This window comes from Bufo bufo, chromosome 1 (genome assembly GCF_905171765.1).
Source record: "Bufo bufo chromosome 1, aBufBuf1.1, whole genome shotgun sequence".
Taxonomy (NCBI): domain Eukaryota; kingdom Metazoa; phylum Chordata; class Amphibia; order Anura; family Bufonidae; genus Bufo; species Bufo bufo.
Window position 1 is genome coordinate 720,518,494 of NC_053389.1, and position 23,510 is coordinate 720,542,003.

Consider the following 23,510-nt stretch of genomic DNA (forward strand, 5'->3'; position numbering starts at 1 on the left):
CAAAACAAAGGAAGAGACCACTGTGGTATTCAGCAGAAGTGGCCAAAATCATTAAAAACAAAAAAAATGAGGATGAAAGGGAAATTTATAAGATTAGGCAGAGAGGGGCCAAGCAAGTTATAAGAACTTCTAAAGCGCAGGCAGATGAGAAATGAGCACAGTCAGTGAAAAAAGGTGATAAGACATTCTTCAGATACATAAATGAAAAAAGTAAACTAAAACAAGGAATTACCAAATTAAAAATAAAAGAAGGAAGGTATATGGAAGAAGATAAAGAACTAGCTGACTGTCTCAATGAAAAATTCTGTTCAGTTTTTACAATGGAAAATGAAGGAAAAGGACCTCAGTTAGGAAGGAAGACTAATGAATCTTTTGATGCATGTGTCTTTACAGAGGAAGAGGTTCTAAGTCAGCTGTCTAAAATTTATATGAATAAGTCACAGGGGCCTGATGGGATACACCCAAAGCTATTAAAAGAGCTTAGCGGTGAACTAGCAAAACCATTAACAGATTTATTTAACCAATCACTGGTAACAGGAGTCGTCCCAAAAGATTGAAAATTAGCAAATGTTGTGCCCATTCACAAGAAAGGTAGTAGGGAGGAATCGGGCAACTATAGGCCAGTAAGCCTGACATCAATAGTGGGGAAATTAATGGAAACCATACTTAAGGAGAGGATTGTTGAACATCTAAAATCCCATGGATTGAAAGATGAAAAACAGCATGGGTTTACTTTAGGGAGATCATGTCAAACTAATCTTATTGATTTTTTTGATTGGGTGACTAAAATAATAGATGGCGGAGGTGCAGTAGACATTGCTTATCTAGACTTTAGTAAGGCTTTTGATACTTTCCCACATAGAAGGCTTATCAATAAATTGCAGTCTTTGAGCTTGGACTCCTATATTGTTGAATGGATTAGGCAGTGGCTGAGGGACAGACAACAGAGGGTTGTAGTCAATTGAGTATATTCAGACCATGGTCTTGTTACCAGTGGGGTACCTCAGGGATCTGTTCTGGGACCCATATTGTTTAATATCTTTATCAGCGAAATTGCAGAAGGCCTCGATGGTAAGGTGTGTCTTTTTGCTGATGACACAAAGATTTGTAACAGGGTTGATGTTCCTGTGTAAGGTAATGCACCTGGGGTGTAAAAACCCAAGAGCAGAATATAAAATCAGTGATACAGTCCTAACCTCAGTATCTGAGGAAAGGGATTTAGGGGTCATTATTTCAGAAGACTTAAAGGTAGGCAGACCATGTTATAGAGCAGCAGGAAATGCTAGCAGAATGCTTTGGTGTATAGGGAGAGGCGGTAACAGTAGAAAGAGGGAGGTGCTCATGCCGCTCTACAGAGCACTAGTGAGACCTCATTTGGAGTATTGTGCGCAGTACTGGAGACCATATCTCCAGAAGGATATTGATACTTTGGAGAGAGTTCAGAGAAGAGCTACTAAACTAGTACATGGATTGCAGGATAAAACTTACCAGGAAAGATTAAAGGACCTTAACATGAATAGCTTGGAAGAAAGACGAGACAGAGGGGATATGATAGAAACTTTTAAATACATAAAGGGAATCAACAAGGTAAAAGAGGAGAAAATATATAAAAAAAAGAAAAACTGCTACAAGAGGACATAGTTTTAAATTACAGGGGCAAAGGTTTAAAAGTAATATCAGGAAGTATTTCTTTACTGAGAGCGTAGTGGATGCATGGAATAGCCTTCCTGCAGAAGTGGTAGCTTCAAATACAGTGAAGGAGTTTAAGCATGCATGGGATAGGCATAAGGCCATCCTTCATATAAGATAGGGCCAGGGGCTATTCATAGTATTCAGTATATTGGGCAGACTAGATGGGCCAAATGGTTCCTATCTGCCGACACAGTCTATGTTTCTATGTTTAAAGCGGTTCCTGAAGTCTTCCACCCATCTGCAAGACATTCTAAAAATGGCCAGGAAACTTTGCATACACTTCAGCCAGTCGTACACCGCAAAGCACACCCTCCTTGAGCTGCAGTGGCAGAACGGCATCCCCCAACATAGGCTGATATGCGACATTTCCACCCGTTGGAATTCCACCCTCCATATGTTGGACTGACTATACGAACAGAGACAGGCTGTAACGGATCTCCTAGCACCCCGACCGGGTACCTCCGTTGATAGATGCTCCTAGTGCTTCCAGAGGTTCCCAAGCACTCCACTTGACACCGTCAGCGCTGCAGACCCCACGAACCGCCGAAGCTTGGTTGAGGTCTCGCCGTCTCCTACCCACCCTGGACCTACGACAAGGCTCCAGGCTCCAGTGGGTGAACCTCTCCTAAATCCAGAGAGCAGAAACAGCTCTTACAAGAGCTAGTAGTTATAGCCAGGGAAGTATAGCAAATCTTCAGCGTATAGCAATCCCCAGTGTCGATCAGTTACCCAAACACCAGCCTCAACATGATGAAGGGTAAAACAGGAACTCTTTATTTGAACACACAAGCATTGATTTATACACATTTTTCAACAAGGTTACCACCCACAGGGTTTTGAAACAACAGCCAATAACCACGTACAATACACTCAGACACTCCCACACAAAACCCTCCCCTCTGCCCGCGATACAATTACCTCACTCTGGGTTGATGCAATCATCACAGGCAGGAGAGTACACAATGTCCTCTGTCCTGGAGACAACCGAGACGTAATTCAATTATCTCTCAGGACAAAGGACATCGCTAATACACACAGAGAGACAATGGAACAGACCTCACTACTCAACGTATACAATGTCCCACCCTTTTCAATACACATAGTCATGTAACCTCCCAAAATGGCACGAATTAGACTAGGGGTTCAAGTTAGTACAAGTCCTTTGTGAACAAAAGAAGCCTGGCTGATGAGAGGGCCCATAATCCTGGGGCAAGAGGCTGGTAGCCAGGCCCCTCCAAAACCCAGTGGGGAGGTTGGTTTTGCCACACAGGCCATAAACGATTTCTTGATGATCCAAGCGGACAGAAGTACTCCTCTGTGTAACTTTGATGTCAGCCTGTGGCAGCTCATGCGTGACACCTGCCGTTTGCTCAGGCCCTTGATAATAACGAGGAGGCCACGTTATTTATCAGTCGCCAGGACTACGGGATGAGCAACGTCATTCCACTGCTTGATGTCCTGGAACAGATTCTGGTAAATCTGTCTGGTCAGGGGACTGGAGACGTGGCGCCTAGATCTCACGGCCACATGAGCCCTGTGGGGGCTGAACTGGAGGAGGAGGAGGATATTGGAGCACAAGCAATGTGTAGCGAACTGGGTGGTTTTTACACACAGATGACAGGAGAGGAGGAGCAGCCAGAAGAGCTACAGGGTGATGAGGAAGACGAGGCAGAGGACCCAGACACACCGTGGCAGTATGCAGTGGAGATGGAGGCAGGGAGTCCCTCCAAGTCACTTGCACAAATGGCCCGATGCATGCTCACTTGCTTGCGTAGTGACAGCCGAATTGTCACCATTCGGCAGAGGGATGACTTCCGGCTCTCCACCTTGTTGGACCTTCACTACCGGTCCAAAATGGGGGGCCTTTTTTTGCACCCACTGAGAGGGAGGACAAACTAAACTACTATAGAGACATCCTATGTAGTGAGTTGACCGCTGCCTATCTGCGCCATTGTTCATCCTCTCGCAGGTGTGACCGGGGGGGCCCTCTGCACTCACATTCCTCTGCCATGGCTGCTGTGGCAGGGTGGGGGCTAGGAGAAGTTCCAGCTCCATCAGCAGCAACTTGAGTCTAGAGTCGCTGATGAGCAACTTTCTTCACCCACCTAGTGAAGAAACTAGTCACCAGCAGCAGCAGCTAGACCTGGAGCAGGACCTGAACCAGCAGGTGGTTGCATACTTGGACAGTACCCTGCTACCTCACATTGAAGATCCGCTGGACTACTGGTCAGCCAAACTGGATTTGTGGCTGCAACTAGCAGGGTTTGCCCTAGAAAAGCTGTCCTGCCCGGCCAGTAGTGTGGCATTAAAGCAGGTGTTTAGTGTGGCGGGGGCCATAGTTACCCCAAGAAGAACTCGCCTGTCCACCCAAAATGTGGAGAGACTGACCTTTGTCAAGATAAATGAGGCGTGGATCAGCCAGGATTTCCACCCACCAATGCCTGATGCATCAGACTAGATCATCCATGATGCCACACTAACACTTTGACAAAAAAGACCCGCCTGATGCCACACATCTGATGCCAAATGCTCCTTCTTTCACCCACCATCTTCAGCTGGTACTCGTATTGCCACCCACCTCCCCACTCTGTCACCAGATCACTCTGTGGTCTCCTGATGCTGCTGCCACCTCCTCACTATGTCACCTTGCCACTCTGTGGTCTCCTGATGCTGCTGTCACCTCCACACTATTTCACCTTGCTACTCTGTGGTCTCCTGATTCTGCTGTCACCCCCACACTATGTCACCCTGCCACTCTGTGGTCTCCTGATGCTGTTGCCACCTCCACACTATGTGACCTTGCCACTCTGTGGTCTCCTGATGCTGCTGTCACCTCCACACTATATCACCTTGCCACTCGGTGGTCTCCTGATGCTGCTGCTGCCGCCTCCACACTGTCATTGTGCCTCCTGATGCTGCTGCTGCCACCACCTCCACACTTTGTCATTGTGCCGCTCTGTGGCCTCCTGATGCTGCCGCCACCTCCACACTGTCATTGTGCCACTCTGTGGCCTCCTCCTGATGCTGCCGCCACCTCCAGACTCTGTCATTGGGCCATTCTGTGGTCTCCTCATGCTGCTTCCACCTTACCACTATGTCATAGGGCCACTCTGTGGACTTCTTTTGCTGTTCCCACCCTCCCCACTTCATGACTGGTCCACTATTTTGCCTTTCGGCCTGGCTAATATCATCATTTATTTGACCCTTCTTCTGATCTTTCAGAAGGGAGGAAAAATGAGTTGCACAACGAATCCTGTCTATGTAGCAGCTGTAAGGCCTGTATGGTCCCATCAGAATTGGCTTGTGATTTGGTAGCCAAAAGCAGGAGTTGGTACAAAACACAGAAGACATGCAAATATTCTATTCATGTGTTTTCTCTGTTTTCTCTGTACAGCAGTTTACAACCACATATGGGGTGTTTCTGTAAACTACAGAATCAGGGCCATAAATATTGAGTTTGGATTGGCTGTTAACCCTTGCTTCGTAACTGGAAAAAAATTATTAAAATGGAAAATCTGCCAAAAAAGTGAAATTTTGAAATTGTATCTCTATTTTCCATTAATTCTTGTGGAACACCTAAAGGGTAGTTTCTATTATGTAAGCCTCGCAAAGTGACTTCTAAACTTCAAAGATTTGCTTCTAAACTTCAAAGCCTTGTAACATCCCCAAAAAATAAAATATCATTCCCAAAATGATCCAAACATGAAGTAGACATATGGGGAATGTAAAGTTAGAACTATTTTTGGAGGTATTACTATGTATTATAAAAGTAGAGAAATTGAAACTTGGAAATTTGCAATTGTTTAAAAATTTTGGGTAAATTTGGTATTTTTTTTATAAATAAAAATGAATTTTTTTTACTTCATTTTACAATAGTACAATATGTGACGAAAAAACAATCTCAGAATGGCCTGGATAAGTCAAAGCGTTTTAAAGTTATCAGCACTTAAAGTGACACTGGTCAGATTTGCAAAAAATGGCCAAGTCCTTAAGGTGAAATAGGGCTGAGTCCTTAAGGGGTTAATGATGGTGCACGTGTCACGTTGCTCCTACCTGGATATGCTGGACCCTAGGCGTTGGCTCCGAAGCAATGAAAAGGGGGTTGTTGATGAAGGGGAGGAAGAAATAAATTGAGTCCAGACCTTGTGATGAAGTTGATAACAGCTTTACTTTAATTAAATGTTTCTCCAAACAGACTCAGGCTTTGTCTTGGTTCCCAGCAGGCTTTAGCATGAAACCGGCAGGCAAACTCGTCTCTGCTACATCACTTGCTCTCAAAACCCTTTTGTGCTGACAATCTTAAATAGAATCTCTGCTTCTGCAGGATGCTGCAACTTCTCTCTTGTAGTCTGACTCTAGGTTATTCCAGGGAACTTTTCCTCCTGGCATCAGAGGCTCCAAGCTGTGCCTCCACATCCAGCAGAGCTGAAGGTGCTCTAGCTGGCTTAGACAAGGCTTGGCGTGGGCACATCAAATGTCTATGTGCCCAGCCCTTGCTTCCTTCCCCTAGCAGGGGGTAAGCTAGACCTTCCCCTACCAGGGGGTAAGCCAGACTGACTCTCACTAACTAGTCTCCTTCCTTCCCTAGAGAGAGGGTTAGAATGGAAAGAAGGGTTCAATTCTCTATAAATGTAGCTCTGCCATGCTTGCTGACACCTACTGGTGAACCAGGCATATTACATGTAAACATAACAGTTGCAAAATAGGAAATGCACATTGTGAAGGACTTGGAATTAAATACACTGATGACATAATATTAGACCATTAGAGATAGTAGTGAGGTGCAGAAGTGGTAATGTTACACAATAACATAGTAAGGGCTCTTTCACACCTGCGTTCTTGTCTTCCGGCATAGAGTTCCGTCGTCGGGGCTCTATGCCGGAAGAATCCTGATCAGGATTATCCCAATGCATTCTGAATGGAGTGAAATCCGTTCAGGATGCATCAGGATGTCTTCAGTTCGGGAACGGAACGTTTTTTGGCCGGAGAAAATACCGCAGCATGCTGCGCTTTTTGCTCCGGCCAAAAATCCGGAACACTTGCCGCAAGGCCGGATCCGGAATTAATGCCCATTGAAAGGCATTGATCCGGATCCGGCCTTAAGCTAAACGTCGTTTCGGCGCATTGCCGGAGCCGACATTTAGCTTTTTCTGAATGGTTACCATGGCTGCCGGGACGCTAAAGTCCTGGCAGCCATGGTAAAGTGTAGTGGGGAGCAGGGGAGCAGTGTACTTACCGTCCGTGCGGCTCCCTGGGCGCTCCAGAGTGACGTCAGGGCGCCCCAAGCGCATGGATCATGTGATCGCATTGGACACGTCATCCATGCGCATGGGGCGCTCTGACGTCACTCTGGAGCGCCCCGGGAGCCGCACGGACTGTAAGTATACCGCTCCCCCGCTCCCCGCTCCTACTATGGCAACCAGTACTTTAATAGCGTCCTGGGTGCCAAAGTAACACTGAAAGCATTTTGAAGACGGTTCCGTCTTCAAATGCTTTCAGTACACTTGCGTTTTTCCGGATCCGGAGTGTAATTCCGGCAAGTGGAGTGCACGCCGGATCCGGACAACGCAAGTGTGAAAGAGGCCTAACATAGTAACATAGTACATAAAGCCGAAAAAAGACATTTGTCCATCCAGTTCGGCCTGTTATCCTGCAAGTTGGATTACTGACTAATGGATTACTGACCAAATGCTGACCGAGTGAAGGCGGATGCTCAACAGACAGGATCCATTTTTTTGGGGTTATTGTTCTGACAGATCAAAGGAAGGGCAAAATAGTCAGTGACGTCAACACAAACTTACTGCTGACACCCTCTCCACTCTGTCAGGGGGCTCTACTTCTATAAGCAGTTAATAGAACAGGTTCTGTAGACATCTTTGTGGAATCAGCTGACGGCGGTGTAAAAGGAGTGCGCTTCTTCTTGGCGCTAACATCGACCTGTAAGGCTGAGTTCATATTTGAGTTATTTGGTCAGTTTTGGCCCCGTGACTGCCCAAATAAGTGAAGTGTGCAGTGATTCTAAGAGCGACGATGTCATCTGCATGTCATATGGACTCACATTGTTATTTCACTACCAAAGCAGACTCCCTATGCGTGTTACTGCAAGGCACAGTGTTCTACACCACTATAAAGACTCTCTGCAGCCAGGAAAAAGCCATTTTTTAACGCGATTCGCTGCAAATAAATTGGGATTGAACTAAATTTTTTCGAAAAATTTGGCGAACCGGCCGAATCGAATTTTTAAAAAATTCGCTCATCTCTAATTTTGATCATAACACATCGGTGCCCACCTACCCAGCAGCACGGTGGTCTCAGGTCAGGCAGGTCCTACGCTATACCTACCTATGCCGTTGGGAATCTATATTCACGAGCGCAGACCCTGCACATATGGAAACATATGAATAAATTGTCAGTCGAGCATTACTAATTTCCTTGCCAACACAGACAGTTTATTCATACATTTACAGATTGCCTGAGCTTTCTTATTTTTTTGTCAGGGTAAGTATGTGTTAAAAAATACATGTCAAGAATACTGACTGGTCTTCTTTGAAGTGCAGATATTTAGTGCACATAACTACATTTTCAAAAAAATCACGGAAAAAAGATACAAAACATCCTGCACGATATGATAGTAAATATTCGGATGTGCATGGCTACATTTATAGGGTCAAAGAAAATAATGCACTATAGCAGTGATGCCCAACCTATGGCCCAAGGGCCAAATCCGGGCCGCGAGGCTGTGTCATGCAGCCCGTGTAGTGCCGCCGGCATCAGGCAGCGAACTATGAGTGAGCGCGCATCTCGGCCGGCCATTACATTCAGTGAGTCATTAACTGAATGGCTCAGGCAGGATGAGCACAGCCAGCAGTGACAGACAGAGGAGGGGAGGTCACGGGGGCAGGGCCGCAGCAGGGGGATCAGCCTATGAAGTAGCGTGCGTGCTCTGAGTCAGGAAGTGTGCGCGCACCTATCTCACTCACTACTGTGCTCGCCGCAGCTCACCCTACTCCAGGTAGGAAAAAACTTTCCTTTGCAGCCGCTCGCTCGATCCAGTGCTCCTCTCTAGTCCTCCTGAAAACCGCTGTGTGCCTTGTAGTGAATTGAAGTGACCACCAGTGTTGTGTGTCACAGACAGTGTGTGTGCAAATATACACTGTAGCCGAGCTGAGCCTGCCGCATGCTTCAGTTAAAAAATATATATAAATCCCCCACTGTGGTGTGTGTCAGGGCATATTACTGTGAAGGGGGCACAGAGGGCATTACTACTACAAAGGGACACAGAGAGCATTATTACTATTAAGGGGGCACAATGGGCATTATTACTATGGAGGGGGCATAATGGGCATTATTACTGTGAAGGGGACACAGAGGACATTAGTACTGTGAAGGGGGCACAGAGGGCATTACTACAAAAAATGCCAAGATGTGCTCCCTTCCCAGTGGTAATACCCAGATGTGCCCCCTTCACAGTGGTAATGCCCAGATGTGCCTTCTTTCACAGTGGTAATGCCCAGATGTGCTCCCTTCACAGTGGTAATGCCCAGATGTGCCCCCTTCACAGTGGTAATGCTCAGATGTGCCCCCTTCACAGTGGTAATGCCCAGATGTGCCCCCTTTCACAGTGGTAATGCCCAGATGTGCCCCCTTTCACAGTGGTAATGCCCAGATGTGCCCCCTTTCACACTGGTAATGCCCAGATGTGCCCCTTTTCACACTGGTAATGCCCAGATGTGCCCCCTTCACAGTGGTAATGCCCAGGTGTGCCCCCTTTACAGTGGTAATGCCCAGATGTGCCCCCTTCACAGAGGTAATGCTTAGATGTGCCCCCTTCACAGGGGTAATGCTCAGATGTGCCCCTTCACAGATAAAATGCCCAGATATTTGCCCCTTTACAGTAGTAATGCTCATATGTGCCCCCTCACAGTGTTTGCATTTCTTTCTGGCAAAGCTTCCTGGTTCTGGCCTGCAAAATTTATACGATGTCTAGTGCGGCCCTCAGACAAGAAATGGTTGGGCACCACTGCACTATAGCAATAGATGCAAACATAATATATGGGAAGCCCTTACTCTAATGATAAAATCTGAGACTCTTAGCCAATATATTTTGAGTCTCAGATTTTATCATTAGAGTGAAGGCTTAGTCCATAGTGCATTATTTTCTGTGACTTTATAAATGTAGCCATGCACATCCACATATTTACTATCATATCGTGCAGGATTTTTGTATCTTTTTTCCGTGATTTTTCTGAAAATGTAGTTATGTGCACTAAATATCTGCACTTCAAAGAAGACCAGTCAGTATTCTTGAAATTTTTTAGCACATACGAACGTGTGCTGCCCGTTTAAGTATTGCGGACCGCATTTGCAGATCCGCAATACACGGGCGCTGTTCCGTGGGCATTCCGCATCACGGATGCGGACCAATTCACTTCAATGGGTCCGCAAATCTGGTGATGCGGAATGGTGCGGAACGGAAGCACGGAACGGAATGGAGTGCTTCCGTGGGGTTTCGTCCTGTACTTCCGTTCCGCAAAAAGATAGAACATGTCCTATCTTTTTGCGGAACGGGCGGATCGCGGACCCGTTAAAGTGAATGGGTCCGCGATCCGCTGCGGCTGCCCCACGGTCGGTGTTCGTGCATTGCGGCCCGCAGCACGGCCACGGGGCGCACACGTTCGTGTGCAGGAGGTCTTACCCTGACAACAAAATAAGAATGCTCAGGCAATCTGTAAATGTATGAATAAACTGGCTGTGTTGGCAAGAAAATTAGTAATGCTCGATTTGACAATTTATTTATATGTTTCCAGGAAGAATAACAGAGGAACAGCACAATGTAGAAGACTAAGAAAATAAGTATTTACTAAAACCCACATGTCCAGAGAGTTGACAAATCCTTTTTAATTTCTGGTCATTTAAAGGGAATGTGTCATCAGAAAATGACCTGCTATTTAAATCACTTTTTTTTATGTTTAACATATTTTCAAATAATTTTTGATCTTATTTTAAATTTTCCATGTCCCTTTTTATATTTAAACTAACACCAAAAATCCTGCAGTTTTTGCACTGGCCACTATGTCTAATAATTGGCCCCATTTCTGGTCTGTACATATCACTTTATTCTAGTAATCTGCTTATCTGTCATTCTAATCCTGCCTGTAATGATATCACCTCTGTGTACAGATAAGACCGGATCCACCATTCACAATAGGTGATTGTCAGAGCTTATCTATTCTTTCCTTGTACAATGACCTCTGCACAGGTCACAGAGCATGCCTAGAAAACTCTCCCATAGAAGTCAATGAGGTCCCCTCCATCGTGTCTATGTTCCATGTGGCTGCCGTAAAGCATTCTGTGGAGATATATTTTTAATCTATTATGAAATAAAGCCGGAAGATTTTACACATTTTTATACATTTTTTTTAAATTTTTTATAACTGGAGGTAGACTTGAGAGGGCTATTAGAATACATGTGATATTCATACAGTTGTGGACCCCAAGATATTAGCTCAAGGGTTTTCTGGTAATAATTATTTTTTAGCAAGTGCCCGCAGCCACTCCAGTCCTCTGCACTTCTTCTGCTTTCTCTGTCTTCCAGTCAGCGGCGATGTGCTGCTTGTGGTCACACCACCGCTGATAGGGATACCATGTGCTGCTGGGACCAAAAGATGGAGACAGCAGAGGCGGCGTGGAAGACCGCAGCGTCTTGGGGCAGGTAAGTATGAACCTTCTGTTTTAGTGCCATGCTGTGGGCCCTTGTTAAAATATAATTGTTACCAGAAAACCTCTTTAAACAGGTTGTCTCAGTCATGAGGTCAAAACCTTAAGAAGAAGCTGGTGTAGTGATCAGCTTACTTCATTTGGGGGTTCCACCACAAAGCCCTTAAAAATGCTGGCCTGATGCGTTATTTGGATCTTGACACAATAAAGGAAACCAAATGAACCCCATTATAGTCAATGGGATCCGCTGGGCACGGTTGATTTTTTTTTATTTGCATCTTTCTGTTCCTATGATGGAACAGAAGAACAGAATGCCCTGCAGAGATAAGCATGAAGCCAAATGTGTCTGAACATCAAGGCATACATATACCGTGCAGTGGTTTCTGTAGGATAAATGTAACTACGTGGTGGCCATTCACATCCCATAATAGGGCATGTGGACAGGGGTTGTCGTCACGAGCCAACCACAATAACTTCAGGAGCAGCAAATAAGTACAAAAGCCCTTTGAGTGCTGAAACAATTTGTTCCAATTTATGAATCCCAGAGAACCGTAAATTAAAAAGACCTGTCAGGTGGTTTTAGCCGCCTAATCCGCCGCCATGCCTTGTTATATGAACGGATAATGGTTCTGTAATAAACCAGAAGCAGCCAAATGGCAACGCCACACAAAATACCACGGAAGAGTCATCTCAGCGGTAACAGTCAGGGATCCAGTCGCACCCCTCCTAACTTAATTGACAGCCTCAAATCCTAGATCTATCTATCTATGGCTCACAACAACAATCAGGATGATATAATGTGTGAGCTCAGGAATCACGCCCAAACTGAGCTATATACAGTATATAATGCTCAGCCTTCACATACAGCTGCCATTTTCTTGGGGTATCCGTTGCCTGTGTCCCCCCGCTGTGGCTTGCATTGGTGCAGTTGGAGCAGTTGTCCAGGCCCCGCTTACTGGGGAAGGGGGGTGTCCCTGTCACCTGGGGGTGTCCCTGTCACCTGCTCACCTGGGGGTGTCCCTTGTATCTGTGTCCTGACAGCACCGGAGGAAGAATGGAACTACTGGTGCTGTCAGCCACTTACCAAAGGAGCAGAAGTGTGGGCAATGTATTCAGGAGGGAACATAGGCACAGAGGAGAGGCTCTACACACAGGGGGCACTAAATATAGAAGGGGCAAAGATAAGAGGCACTAAATATAAAGGGGCACAGGCAAGAGGCACTATATATAAAGGGGGCATTAAATATAAAAGGGGACACAGAGAAGAGGCACTAAATATAAAAAGGCACAGGCAAGAGACACTATATATAAAGGGGGCACAGATAAGAGACACTATATATAAAGGGGGCACAGATAAGAGACACTATATATAAAGGGGGCACAGATAAGAGACACTATATATAAAGGGGGCACAGATAAGAGACACTATATATAAAGGGGGCATGGCCAAGATGCACTATTTGTAAAGGGAGACACAGACCAGAGGCATCAAATGTAAAGGGGGACACAGATAAGAGGCACTATATACAGAGGCAAAGAGGCACTATACGCAGGGTGCATCAAGAAGAGGCACTAAATATAGGGGGTACATAGCATAAGGCACCATGGGTTTCACAGAGTGTGTGGCGCTAACTATAGCGGGCACCAAGTTGATAGCATTATATACAGAGGGTACAGAGTGTGTGTCACTACCATTAGGGGCACTATGTGTGGCACTTTATTTTCAGGGGGCATACAGTAGTATGTGACATGATTATATTCAGGGCATAGTGGGCGGCTCCAAGAGGAGTTTGTGTTAGTATATGTGGTGCCGATGTGCTGGTAAAACATGACGCTCAAGACATTTTCTCTGCAAAATCAGCAGAAATAGGCAATGTCCGGGAGAGGTCCTCATGGTGGTCTCAATCAGATAGAGAAGAACTAAATGCTAATGTTTATACTGTCACTGACTGCGCATGATCAGTGCTGTAGTCACCTGTATGATTTACAACTGATACATCTAGTAGCCTTCTTTTTTGTGAAACAACTCCCAGTATACCTTTACTACTGTACAGGCCATACTGGGAGTTGTAGTTTCACACTGTACAAGCTTATATGACAAGGGCTAACCTTACTATTTGAATAGTATCTGTACTGAATTTTTTTTTTAACCTTGTGAAGTATATATGTACCATGCTTGGTTCTGGTGCTGTATTGATGTACTATGCTTAGTTCCAGTGTTGTATTCATGTAGTGATCCTGGTTCTGGTGCTGTATTGATGTACTATGCTTAGTTCCAGTGTTGTATTCATGTAGTGGTCCTGGTTCTGGTTCTTTATTGATGTACTATGCTTAGTTCCAGTGTTGTATTTATGTAGTGATCCTGGTTCTGGTTCTGTATTGATGTACTATGCTTAGTTCCAGTGTTGTATTCATGTAGTGGTCCTGGTTCTGGTTCTGTATTGATGTACTATGCTTAGTTCCAGTGTTGTATTTATGTAGTGATCCTGGTTCTGGTGCTGTATTGATGTACTATGCTTAGTTCCAGTGTTGTATTTATGTAGTGATCCTGGTTCTGGTTCTGTATTGATGTACTATGCTTAGTTCCAGTGTTGTATTCATGTAGTGATCCTGGTTCTGGTTCTGTATTGATGTACTATGCTTAGTTCCAGTGTTGTATTCATGTAGTGGTCCTGGTTCTGGTGCTGTATTGATGTACTATGCTTAGTTCCAGTGTTGTATTCATGTAGTGGTCCTGGTTCTGGTGCTGTATTGATGTACTATGCTTAGTTCCAGTGTTGTATTCATGTAGTGGTCCTGGTTCTGGTTCTTTATTGATGTACTATGCTTAGTTCCAGTGTTGTATTTATGTAGTGATCCTGGTTCTGGTTCTGTATTGATGTACTATGCTTAGTTCCAGTGTTGTATTCATGTAGTGATCCTGGTTCTGGTGCTGTATTGATGTACTATGCTTAGTTCCAGTGTTGTATTTATGTAGTGATCCTGGTTCTGGTGCTGTATTGATGTACTATGCTTAGGTCCAATGTTGTATTCATGTAGTGGTCCTGGTTCTGGTGCTGTATTGATGTACTATGCTTAGGTCCAGTGTTGTATTCATGTAGTGATCCTGGTTCTGGTTCTGTATTGATGTACTATGCTTAGTTCCAGTGTTGTATTCATGTAGTGATCCTGGTTCTGGTGCTGTATTGATGTACTATGCTTAGTTCCAGTGTTGTATTTATGTAGTGATCCTGGTTCTGGTGCTGTATTGATGTACTATGCTTAGGTCCAATGTTGTATTCATGTAGTGGTCCTGGTTCTGGTGCTGTATTGATGTACTATGCTTAGGTCCAGTGTTGTATTCATGTAGTGGTCCTGGTTCTGGTGCTGTATTGATGTACTATGCTTAGGTCCAGTGTTGTATTCATGTAGTGGTCCTGGTTCTGGTGCTGTATTGATGTACTATGCTTAGTTCCAGTGTTGTATTTATGTAGTGATCCTGGTTCTGGTGCTGTATTGATGTACTATGCTTAGTTCCAGTGTTGTATTTATGTAGTGGTCCTGGTTCTGGTGCTGTATTTGTGTTTTAAACTTTAATCTGATTCGGTACCTTGATCTGATACTATCTATTCACATTAGTGTTGGAGACTTCGTTCATAGCCTCTGTCAGAGATTCTGTCAAAAAGATCAGATAAAAGTCCTGCATGAAGGACTTTTTGTCTGGTAAAAAAAAATCTGCATACTGAGCAGACCCCATTGTAGTCAATGGAAACTGTTCAGCTCCATACCTTTTAGTTATGTGCTGAATCTGGCAGTTTCATTATTTTGAATGTTCTACTCCTATAATGGAGCAGAAAAAAGGAATGTGATACTGCTCTTGTGAATCCAGACTAACAGTAAAACATGTATTTAGGGGGTGTAAAACATGCCGCAAACTTTGCTGTGCACTGTACATCTTCCCCCTTCTCTGATTGCATAGTCAATTTGCTGCCCGTGCATGTAGCCACATATAGGTCTATAATTAAGTTATTGATGTAGGTAGTGTTTCTGAGTAGGTATATATGTAGAAGTTATTATATCTATAATACAAACTTGCCAACTCTCCTGGAACATCCAGGAGGCTCCTGGAAAAAGAGCAAATCTCTCGAACTCCCAGCGAAGATAGCAAATTCCCTGCATAGCGCATAGAGGGCATGTCATGAAAATGGTGGGGGGCATACATGGAAGGGGGGAGTGTCACAAGAAGGCAGTGTCCACACCTTTGCATGCTGCACCCTTTTACCTCCCTTGAACCAGCTTGTTCATGTTGGTAAGTATGCTACAGTATAGTGTACACTTCACTAAAAATACCTCATGGTTTACTCCAAAAAAGTGTACCAGTCTTATTAAATGTTGTCCAATACGGGTCCTTTCTCTGGCACCCTCCCCCCATACTTTAAAACATTGTGCCTTCTCACAGTAGCTATGCCATCATTGCACCGCTTCACAGTAGTTATGCCCACACTAGGCCCCCTCACAGAATTTATGCCCACATTGCAACCCTCACAGTAGTTATGCCCACACTGTGCCCTCCGACAGTAGTTATGCCCTCATTGCTCCCCTTCACAATAGTTACGCACACATTGCACCTCTCACAGTAGAGTAGTTATGCCCTCAATGTGCCTCCCTTTACAGTAGTTATACCCACATTGTGCCACTTCACAGTAGTTATGCTCTTATTGTGCCCCACTCACAGTAGTTATGCCCTCTCTGTGCCCTCTTCAGAGTAGACTGACTCTAGACTGTTCTAACTCCTCCTGCCCTTATGGCGAGGAAACAGCCCCATGTAATGTTGGAGGCAGACATGGGCTATTAACCCTATGTGCATAAAAATACAGGAAAGGCTTTTACCACATAAAAGTACATTTAACCCTTTTGCAGTGTACCACTGTATCACTTCAAATCCCTCATCATTCTGGGATTACGGGTCTAGTGGGCATTCTCACTAATTGATTGATAGACTTCCCTATATGCCTGTCGGAGCATGTATACAGAGATAGCTGTTGATCACTGGACTCCAACGTATACAAAGAACAGAGATTTTAATAAGTTACTATTTTCACAGATTTTTTTTCCCCCCATAAGACTATACATGAATCCTGCTCTATAATATGATACTGGCAGACCAGGAACCATGTTCAGTGTGACAGGTTCCCTTTAAAAAGTGTGTTTTGTTGTATTTTCGCTGCACCAAACATACAGAGGCATGGTTAGAAATCGTCAGTTTATATAATAAGGCATGGTGGTGGTTTACGGTCCGAAAACAACCTGACAGGTTCCCTTTAAATATCACTGAAAGGAATCCATGTTCTTTATTATGTCAAAATCAATTCTGCTTTTTGCTGAAGTTTTGTTTCTCTGTTAGGTACTAACTCTGATTGCTGTGAAACTAATATACTGTAAGGTTTCTATTCTCTGTAACCCTGAATCTTATCTCTTTGGCACTACTCCCGGACAATATTCCTAATATGGAAGTTCCGTTTTTGTTTCTATTTCTCTGAGCGTAGAATGAAACGTGTTAATATGATAGGTTAAATACATAACATACGATGATGCTAATAAAGAGGGTAAAGCCCCCTCTATATAACCTGTGTGCATTAAAAATAAACCTCAGAGTGTTCATTCAGTACATCACTGTTGTGTCTTTCGTTACTTACTGAGTGAAGCGCTCTCCTGACGTTCAGAAAGGACTCAAACCAAGCCGATACTAGAAGTTTTGGTGCCAGGGGTACCAAGTGGGACTCAGAGATTCCTATCAGTCAGAGATTCCTATCAATCACCATAAGCAGCATTTTACAAATATTGAGTATGTTTCTGATCCTATTGTAATGCCATGTGGTCAAGTGATATGTTTGAATGCAATTTGTTTTATGTTTGTTTGCTAATTTTATTTTCCCAAAATCTCTTTGTAACACAGACTGCTCTCCAGTCTGGGAATGAAACTAAATGCATAGCCTGTAAGGAAAAAGGTAATTTATTCAAAGTTATTTTCCCCATACATTTTCACAATAATTGTCTAATCCAATATATTATGATGATTTAGAAGAATACAGAGATACCAGTACATCAGAGCTGAGGTCACAAATGCTTGGTATATTTTTTTTACTTTGCAGTTGAGACAAATTGCAATCAGTTTATCAGTCAGTTTCATCAACTCACCTCAATAGTGGCAAAAATGATCTTGGGATCGACCGATATAGATTTTTTTAGAGCCGATACCGATTAACCTGTGAACTTTCAGGCTGATAGCCTATAACTTATACAGATATTCCCTATTCACCATAATACAACTTTATCAGGGTGAATAGGGCTTTACACTCTCCCTGCTGCCCTGTGCATAGTACACACAGGAGCAGGGAGCTCACCATGACAGCCAGGGCGTCAGTAGCGTCCTGGCTGCCATGGTAACCGATCGGAGCCCCGCGATTACACTCCTGGGGCTCCGATCAGAACTGCCACCGCCACCTATGAAATTACTTAGGTTGGGGGGACGGACCCTGTGGCCACTGCCACCAATGACTTTAATACTGGGGGAGGGGGGGCGCACTGCACCACCAATGATAATTAACCTTTAATACAGATACAGGAGGCGGGTACAGCTGGCACCCGACTCCTGTATTTGTATTAAAATTATGATTGGTGGCACAGTAGCCAGGCACCTGCTATGCTGGCTGCTTGACTCTGGGGAGGACACTCAGGAGGAGGAGGCTGCTGCCTCTGCTGCCATTTGCCGAGCACACAAGCTGAGATGGCGCAGCGGTAAACCCTCCCCTGTCCCTCCTCCTGCTTTAATATTAGCCAGACATTCATTGGTGGCAGTGGTGCGGGCAGCTTCAGAGCCCGCTTATTTTATTGGGCTCTGCGGTGGCCGCGTCAAAGGAGGGATTCCCTCCCTCCCTCCTTCTCCACTGACTCTGGCCACTGAACATGGCGGCCCACGCCAAGCGCCATGTTTTCTCATAAGCGAGCAGCACTGGACACATTATCGGCATATCGGCAAGGTTAGATGCAGATACCGTTAACTTTGAAAATCATGAATATCGGCCGATTATATCGGTAAATCCGATAATCGGTCGATCCCATATATATATACAGTACAGACCAAAAGTTTGGACACACCTTCTCATTCAAAGAGTTTTCTTTCTTTTCATGACTATGAAAATTGTAGATTCACACTGAAGGCATCAAAACTATGAATTAACACATGTGGAATTATATACATAACAAATAAGTGTGAAACAACTGAAAATATGTCATATTCTAGGTTCTTCAAAGTAGCCACCTTTTGCTTTGATTACTGCTTTGCACACTCTTGGCATTCTCTTGATGAGCTTCAAGAGGTAGTCCCCTGAAATGGTTTTCACTTCACAGGTGTGCCCTGTCAGGTTTAATAAGTGGGATTTCTTGCCTTATAAATGGGGTTGGGACCATCAGTTGCGTTGAGGAGAAGTCAGGTGGATACACAGCTGATAGTCCTACTGAATAGACTGTTAGAATTTGTATTATGGCAAGAAAATAGCAGCTAAGTAAAGAAAAACAAGTGGCCATCATTACTTTAAGAAATGAAGGTCAGTCAGTCAGCTGAAAAATTGGGAAAACTTTGAAAGTAAGGGCTATTTGACCATGAAGGAGAGTGATGGGGTGCTGCGCCAGATGACCTGGCCTCCACAGTCACCGGACCTGAACCCAATCGAGATGGTTTGGGGTGAGCTGGACCGCAGAGTGAAGGCAAAAGGGCCAACAAGTGCTAAGCATCTCTGGGAACTCCTTCAAGACTGTTGGAAGACCATTTCAGGGGACTACCTCTTGAAGCTCACCAAGAGAATGCCAAGAGTGTGCAAAGCAGTAATCAAAGCAAAAGGTGGCTACTTTGAAGAACCTAGAATATGACATATTTTCAGTTGTTTCACACTTATTTGTTATGTATATAATTCCACATGTGTTAATTCATAGTTTTGATGCCTTCATAGTCATGAAAATAAAGAAAACTCTTTGAATGAGAAGGTGTGTCCAAACTTTTGGTCTGTACTGTATATATATATATATATATACATATACACATACAGGTATTTAGATAAAATCATGTATGAACTTGTGCAGACTGCACATTGCTATCGCATTAAAGGGGTTCTCTGGCCTTTTAATATTAATGATTCCCACCGATCTGCTGTATGAAGTGAAGGAGCACGCAGTGTGCACGTGCTGTCTCCTGTCTCTCTTCCTGCCATGATTGATGTAAAAAAAAAAAATCAGACATCATATAGTACATGACAATTAGCAAAGCTACAACCAGCCCTGTACCACACATTGATTCAGAGATGTCCACATTCAATGCTCCAATTATTATGCTAGATCAGTGATGGCGAACCTTTCACAGACCGAGTGCCCCAACTGCAACCCAAAACCCACTTATTTATTGCAAAGTGCCAACACGGCAATGTAACCTTAATACTACAGTCCAATATAGTATATCTTCCATGTACTTTATCATTTAGCTATTTACATTTAATGCACTGCCTGTGCTGTTCATAGTGCGCCCTGCTCTGATGAATGCCAGGAAAAGATTAAGGCGTATTCTGCATCTTAGGCTTTTTCCAGGGTGCGGGTGCCCACAGAGAGGGCTCTGAGCCCTGAGTGCCGTCTCTGGCACCTGTGCCATAAGTTCAAAACCACTGTGCTAGATTATGTTCAGCTCTCTCCCTGTAACTGCCACAGCTTCTAACAGAACATATGGCTGGTGACAGTTAAAGATTTAAAGTGCGCACATTTGACCAGCTAGGACAAACAATAAGTACAAAAATAACAGCAAACATCAGGTGGCAGTATATTTATATTTTATTGAGTAGCTCACTAGCTATACAAAAATTTTAATTTCATGCAATTACAAAAGTAGCTTATGTGATATTCCCAATAGCGCTATATTTCGCTCCTCACTGTAAAGCTGCTGTAAAGCTACCACTGGTACCTGTGACTCTCCGTAGTCATAGTAGTGACTTCCCTTTCGCTCCGTGCGAGAGCGAACCACTATAGTGTTTCAAGAGCCGCGCAACACCGGCCGGGGCGCGACTCTATGGTCTAAATCACCCGACTTGTGCCTGCAGTACCCCACGCAAATGGAGGACTCCGTGTTATGTGAAGCTCACCCACAAGGTAACTTAGATTGCATTTAGTCTGGGGAGTGCTCTCTAACTAGGGGGTGGAGGTATTAGTTATTGCAGCCTATGTCCATAAAGTTAGAGCGCGGTATCACTGTTACGTTAGTCAATTACAAAAGTATTCAGATCCAGGTGCTGGTCTGAAAAATGTAGAATATGCTTTGTGACACAACCCCTTTAGTAAATCTGTAGGTCTGTTCTCTGAACCCTCATGAGCTCTTTAATTATATATGCATATGGCGGTGTACGGATATGTAACTAGCAAAGACACTTTTAATTCACTACCCAAAGTTCAGAATCTATAGAATTAGCATTTTTGTTTTTGCTAATAGTAGTGAATAGTTCAATTAAAAACATTTCTGATCTTTTTGTTAATGTTCATTAGAACATCTTTCCTCTGTAGAACCATCTTCACATGATAATCAAGTCCTTCACTTTCAAAATGTCCAAACTGTGGCTTTGAACTCAGCAACAATGAAAGGGTCCTTGAAAAAATGTATACTAGAAATGCCCACATCACCAGGGAATGTACCTAAGATGACCTCTGAAGATACCACAACTTCTAAGTCAACTGCACTTGATGTGAATCCAAAGGAAATGACAAGTAGACTGCAATTTGGAACCATGCCTTCTACTTACCTGATCATTGGGGATGACAATGGTGATCTAAAGCTATATGAAATGAAGATTACAGTTGAACACCAAAATTCAATCTTACAGCAAATTAAACAACTATTAAAACAATTGGCCTCACAACCAATTCCCAACAATTCTAATTCCTGGGAACCCTCACACATGGCAGAACTAGACCACCAAGCACAACCTATTTCTTCTGTGAAATGGCCTGTCATATATGCTTCCAAACTCAGAATGCATTTCCGTGGGAAGATTTTAGAAAATGCAATGATGGCCTTCCCCCAAATTGTTCAGAGATCAGTGCAAATATACCATGAGAGTTGCCAGATTCCTCCTAAACTGAAAGCAATTAGTGTCTCTACAGAACCTTTCATGGATATTAATTGGCCAGAGCTTACCCCAAGTATGAAGACAGACATCCCAAATGTGACACCATCATCTTTAAATTTAGACTCCTTAATGGTAAATGATCAAATTCAAAAATCTATGATCATTACACCCATGGGATATAGCTCTGATAACTTAACAAGAAAAGTGCCATCACCAATTGGATACAAGAGTTATTTCAAAAAGCTAGCTTCAAGTAGGAATTTTAAAAGATCAAAAAGAACCTCCAGAAAAGAAACAGATCTCATTATAGGCACCATCTTACATCTTGGAAGAAAAATTCTACAAGCCTTATCTCCTGAAGTCTGCATAGATAAGTCTCCTCAGAAAGTAATGAAAAGTTCAACACAAAATGACAAGATACAGAACTATTTTCTACAGCCTGGAACTATGGAAGGTGTAGTGATTGCAAGATCTAAATTACAAAGCACAAATACAATGGAAATAACAAAAGAAAATGAAAGCAATGGGATAACTTTTTCACAATCTCAGATGCCGCCTCATGTCACCAGTCACATTTATACCAACCCTTTGCAAGAACCTCATGTCTCATCTTTTAACTTGGTAGATGATCAAGAAGTGCCCACTGAAATGCTCAAAAAGGTCACATATTTAAGTTCAGATGGAAAGACCTCAACACAGTGTTTCCACTGCACTGACCCAAGGAAAATGTCTACATTCAGGTGTCCTCAAGTGTTTACATCTATCAAAAGATTCCTTCTGGTGGCCTTGAAGCTAAGTCATCCCCAGATAAGACTACCAAGAGGCAGAACTACAAGAAAGAAGAAAAGGCAAATATCATTATAGAAAAATCTGTAGTGACATTTTCATATGTCTCATTCCAAGAGAAGAGTTTATCTGCCTTCATTAGTAAAATAACAAATTGCACCTACTTTCAATAAACCAAAGTTGCTCTGATTTTTGTGTTTTTTTAATAGTTTTAATAATCTCATGTTGTTACAATGATTGAGACAAACAGCAGAAAACAATGCACTCTACTTGTCAATTATGTTCCTTGGGCCCACCAGAGGAAATGACTCGGAGGAACTCCATACATCCATAACATCTGTACATCTACTTTTAAAAGCATTGTCTAAGTTGCTGCAGAGAGGCAGTTAAAATAATGAAAGAACTTAAACTAATCTTCATGAGGCCACTCTCATCCAGCACTACCACTCCATCCCCACCTCCAGGCTGCAGACATGCAGCAGCACAGGATTGGGGTGGCCTACTGAAGGCGTAAGTTTTTTTTTTTTTTTGAAACAAAGTTTTCTTTATTTTATTCAAAATAAATTCTCTTACATAACATTTTCCCTGCATGTCACAAGGCTTTGTACAGAAAATACGTTTTACATTTTAGAATATCAGTCATAGTGTAAAGACATCAAGGTAGGATATTCAATGTGGTACATGTCTTATAGAGAAAAAGAAAATTATAAATATAAAGCATAACAAATATAAAGCATAACAAAACCCCTCCCTCCCTAGCTCTCCCACCCCAAGCTCCAGGATGTCTAATCCTCATTCCCCTCCTCTTATTGTACCAACAATACAATATATTTCAAATATATGGTGTTGCATTATGCAATCTCTAATTGCTTATAGACAGTCTCCCTATGGTCCCACTCATTACCGCCTTTGAATACCACTCCGTATATCTAAAGGATGTCATCAGCACTTCGATATCGTCCCGTGGGAGGTGTTTTTCAATAAAGGTTTGCCATTTACGAAAGAAACCCTTTGTCTTTTTTTCTTTTTGATGCTCCGTGTTTAGCTTGTCTATGTACATAAAATGGGACATCTGAGAAATTAATTCACTGAGTTGAGGGATATTTGGTTTAAGCCAATTGTTTAAGTGGCCACGGAGAGAGATGTCAAAAGAGCAACTTCCACTATCAGTTTAGG

General features: G+C 43.4%; 1 protein-coding gene across 4 annotated transcripts; it reads left to right on the forward strand.

The window, feature by feature from the left end:
* The first annotated feature begins 8,610 nt into the window (after positions 1-8,610).
* Positions 8,611-22,512, forward strand: LOC120986040. Of its 4 annotated transcripts, none has more exons than XM_040414326.1 (4): positions 8,611-8,704; positions 10,500-10,599; positions 17,345-17,396; positions 20,968-22,512. In XM_040414326.1, exon 4 carries the CDS (start codon positions 21,057-21,059, stop codon positions 22,410-22,412), a length of 1,356 nt encoding a protein of 451 aa, XP_040270260.1. In that variant the 5' UTR covers positions 8,611-8,704; positions 10,500-10,599; positions 17,345-17,396; positions 20,968-21,056; the 3' UTR covers positions 22,413-22,512. The 4 variants fall into 4 exon arrangements, with proteins under 4 accessions (XP_040270260.1, XP_040270261.1, XP_040270263.1 ...); XM_040414327.1 differs by having other exon boundaries at positions 20,986-22,512; XM_040414329.1 differs by lacking the exon at positions 8,611-8,704 and having other exon boundaries at positions 10,509-10,545; positions 20,986-22,512.
* The last annotated feature ends 998 nt before the right edge of the window (positions 22,513-23,510 follow it).

Coding starts and splice junctions, on each gene's coding strand:
- LOC120986040 (XM_040414326.1), top strand. CDS start 21,057: ATGAAAGGGTCCTTGAAAAAATGTATACTAGAAATGCCCACATCACCA.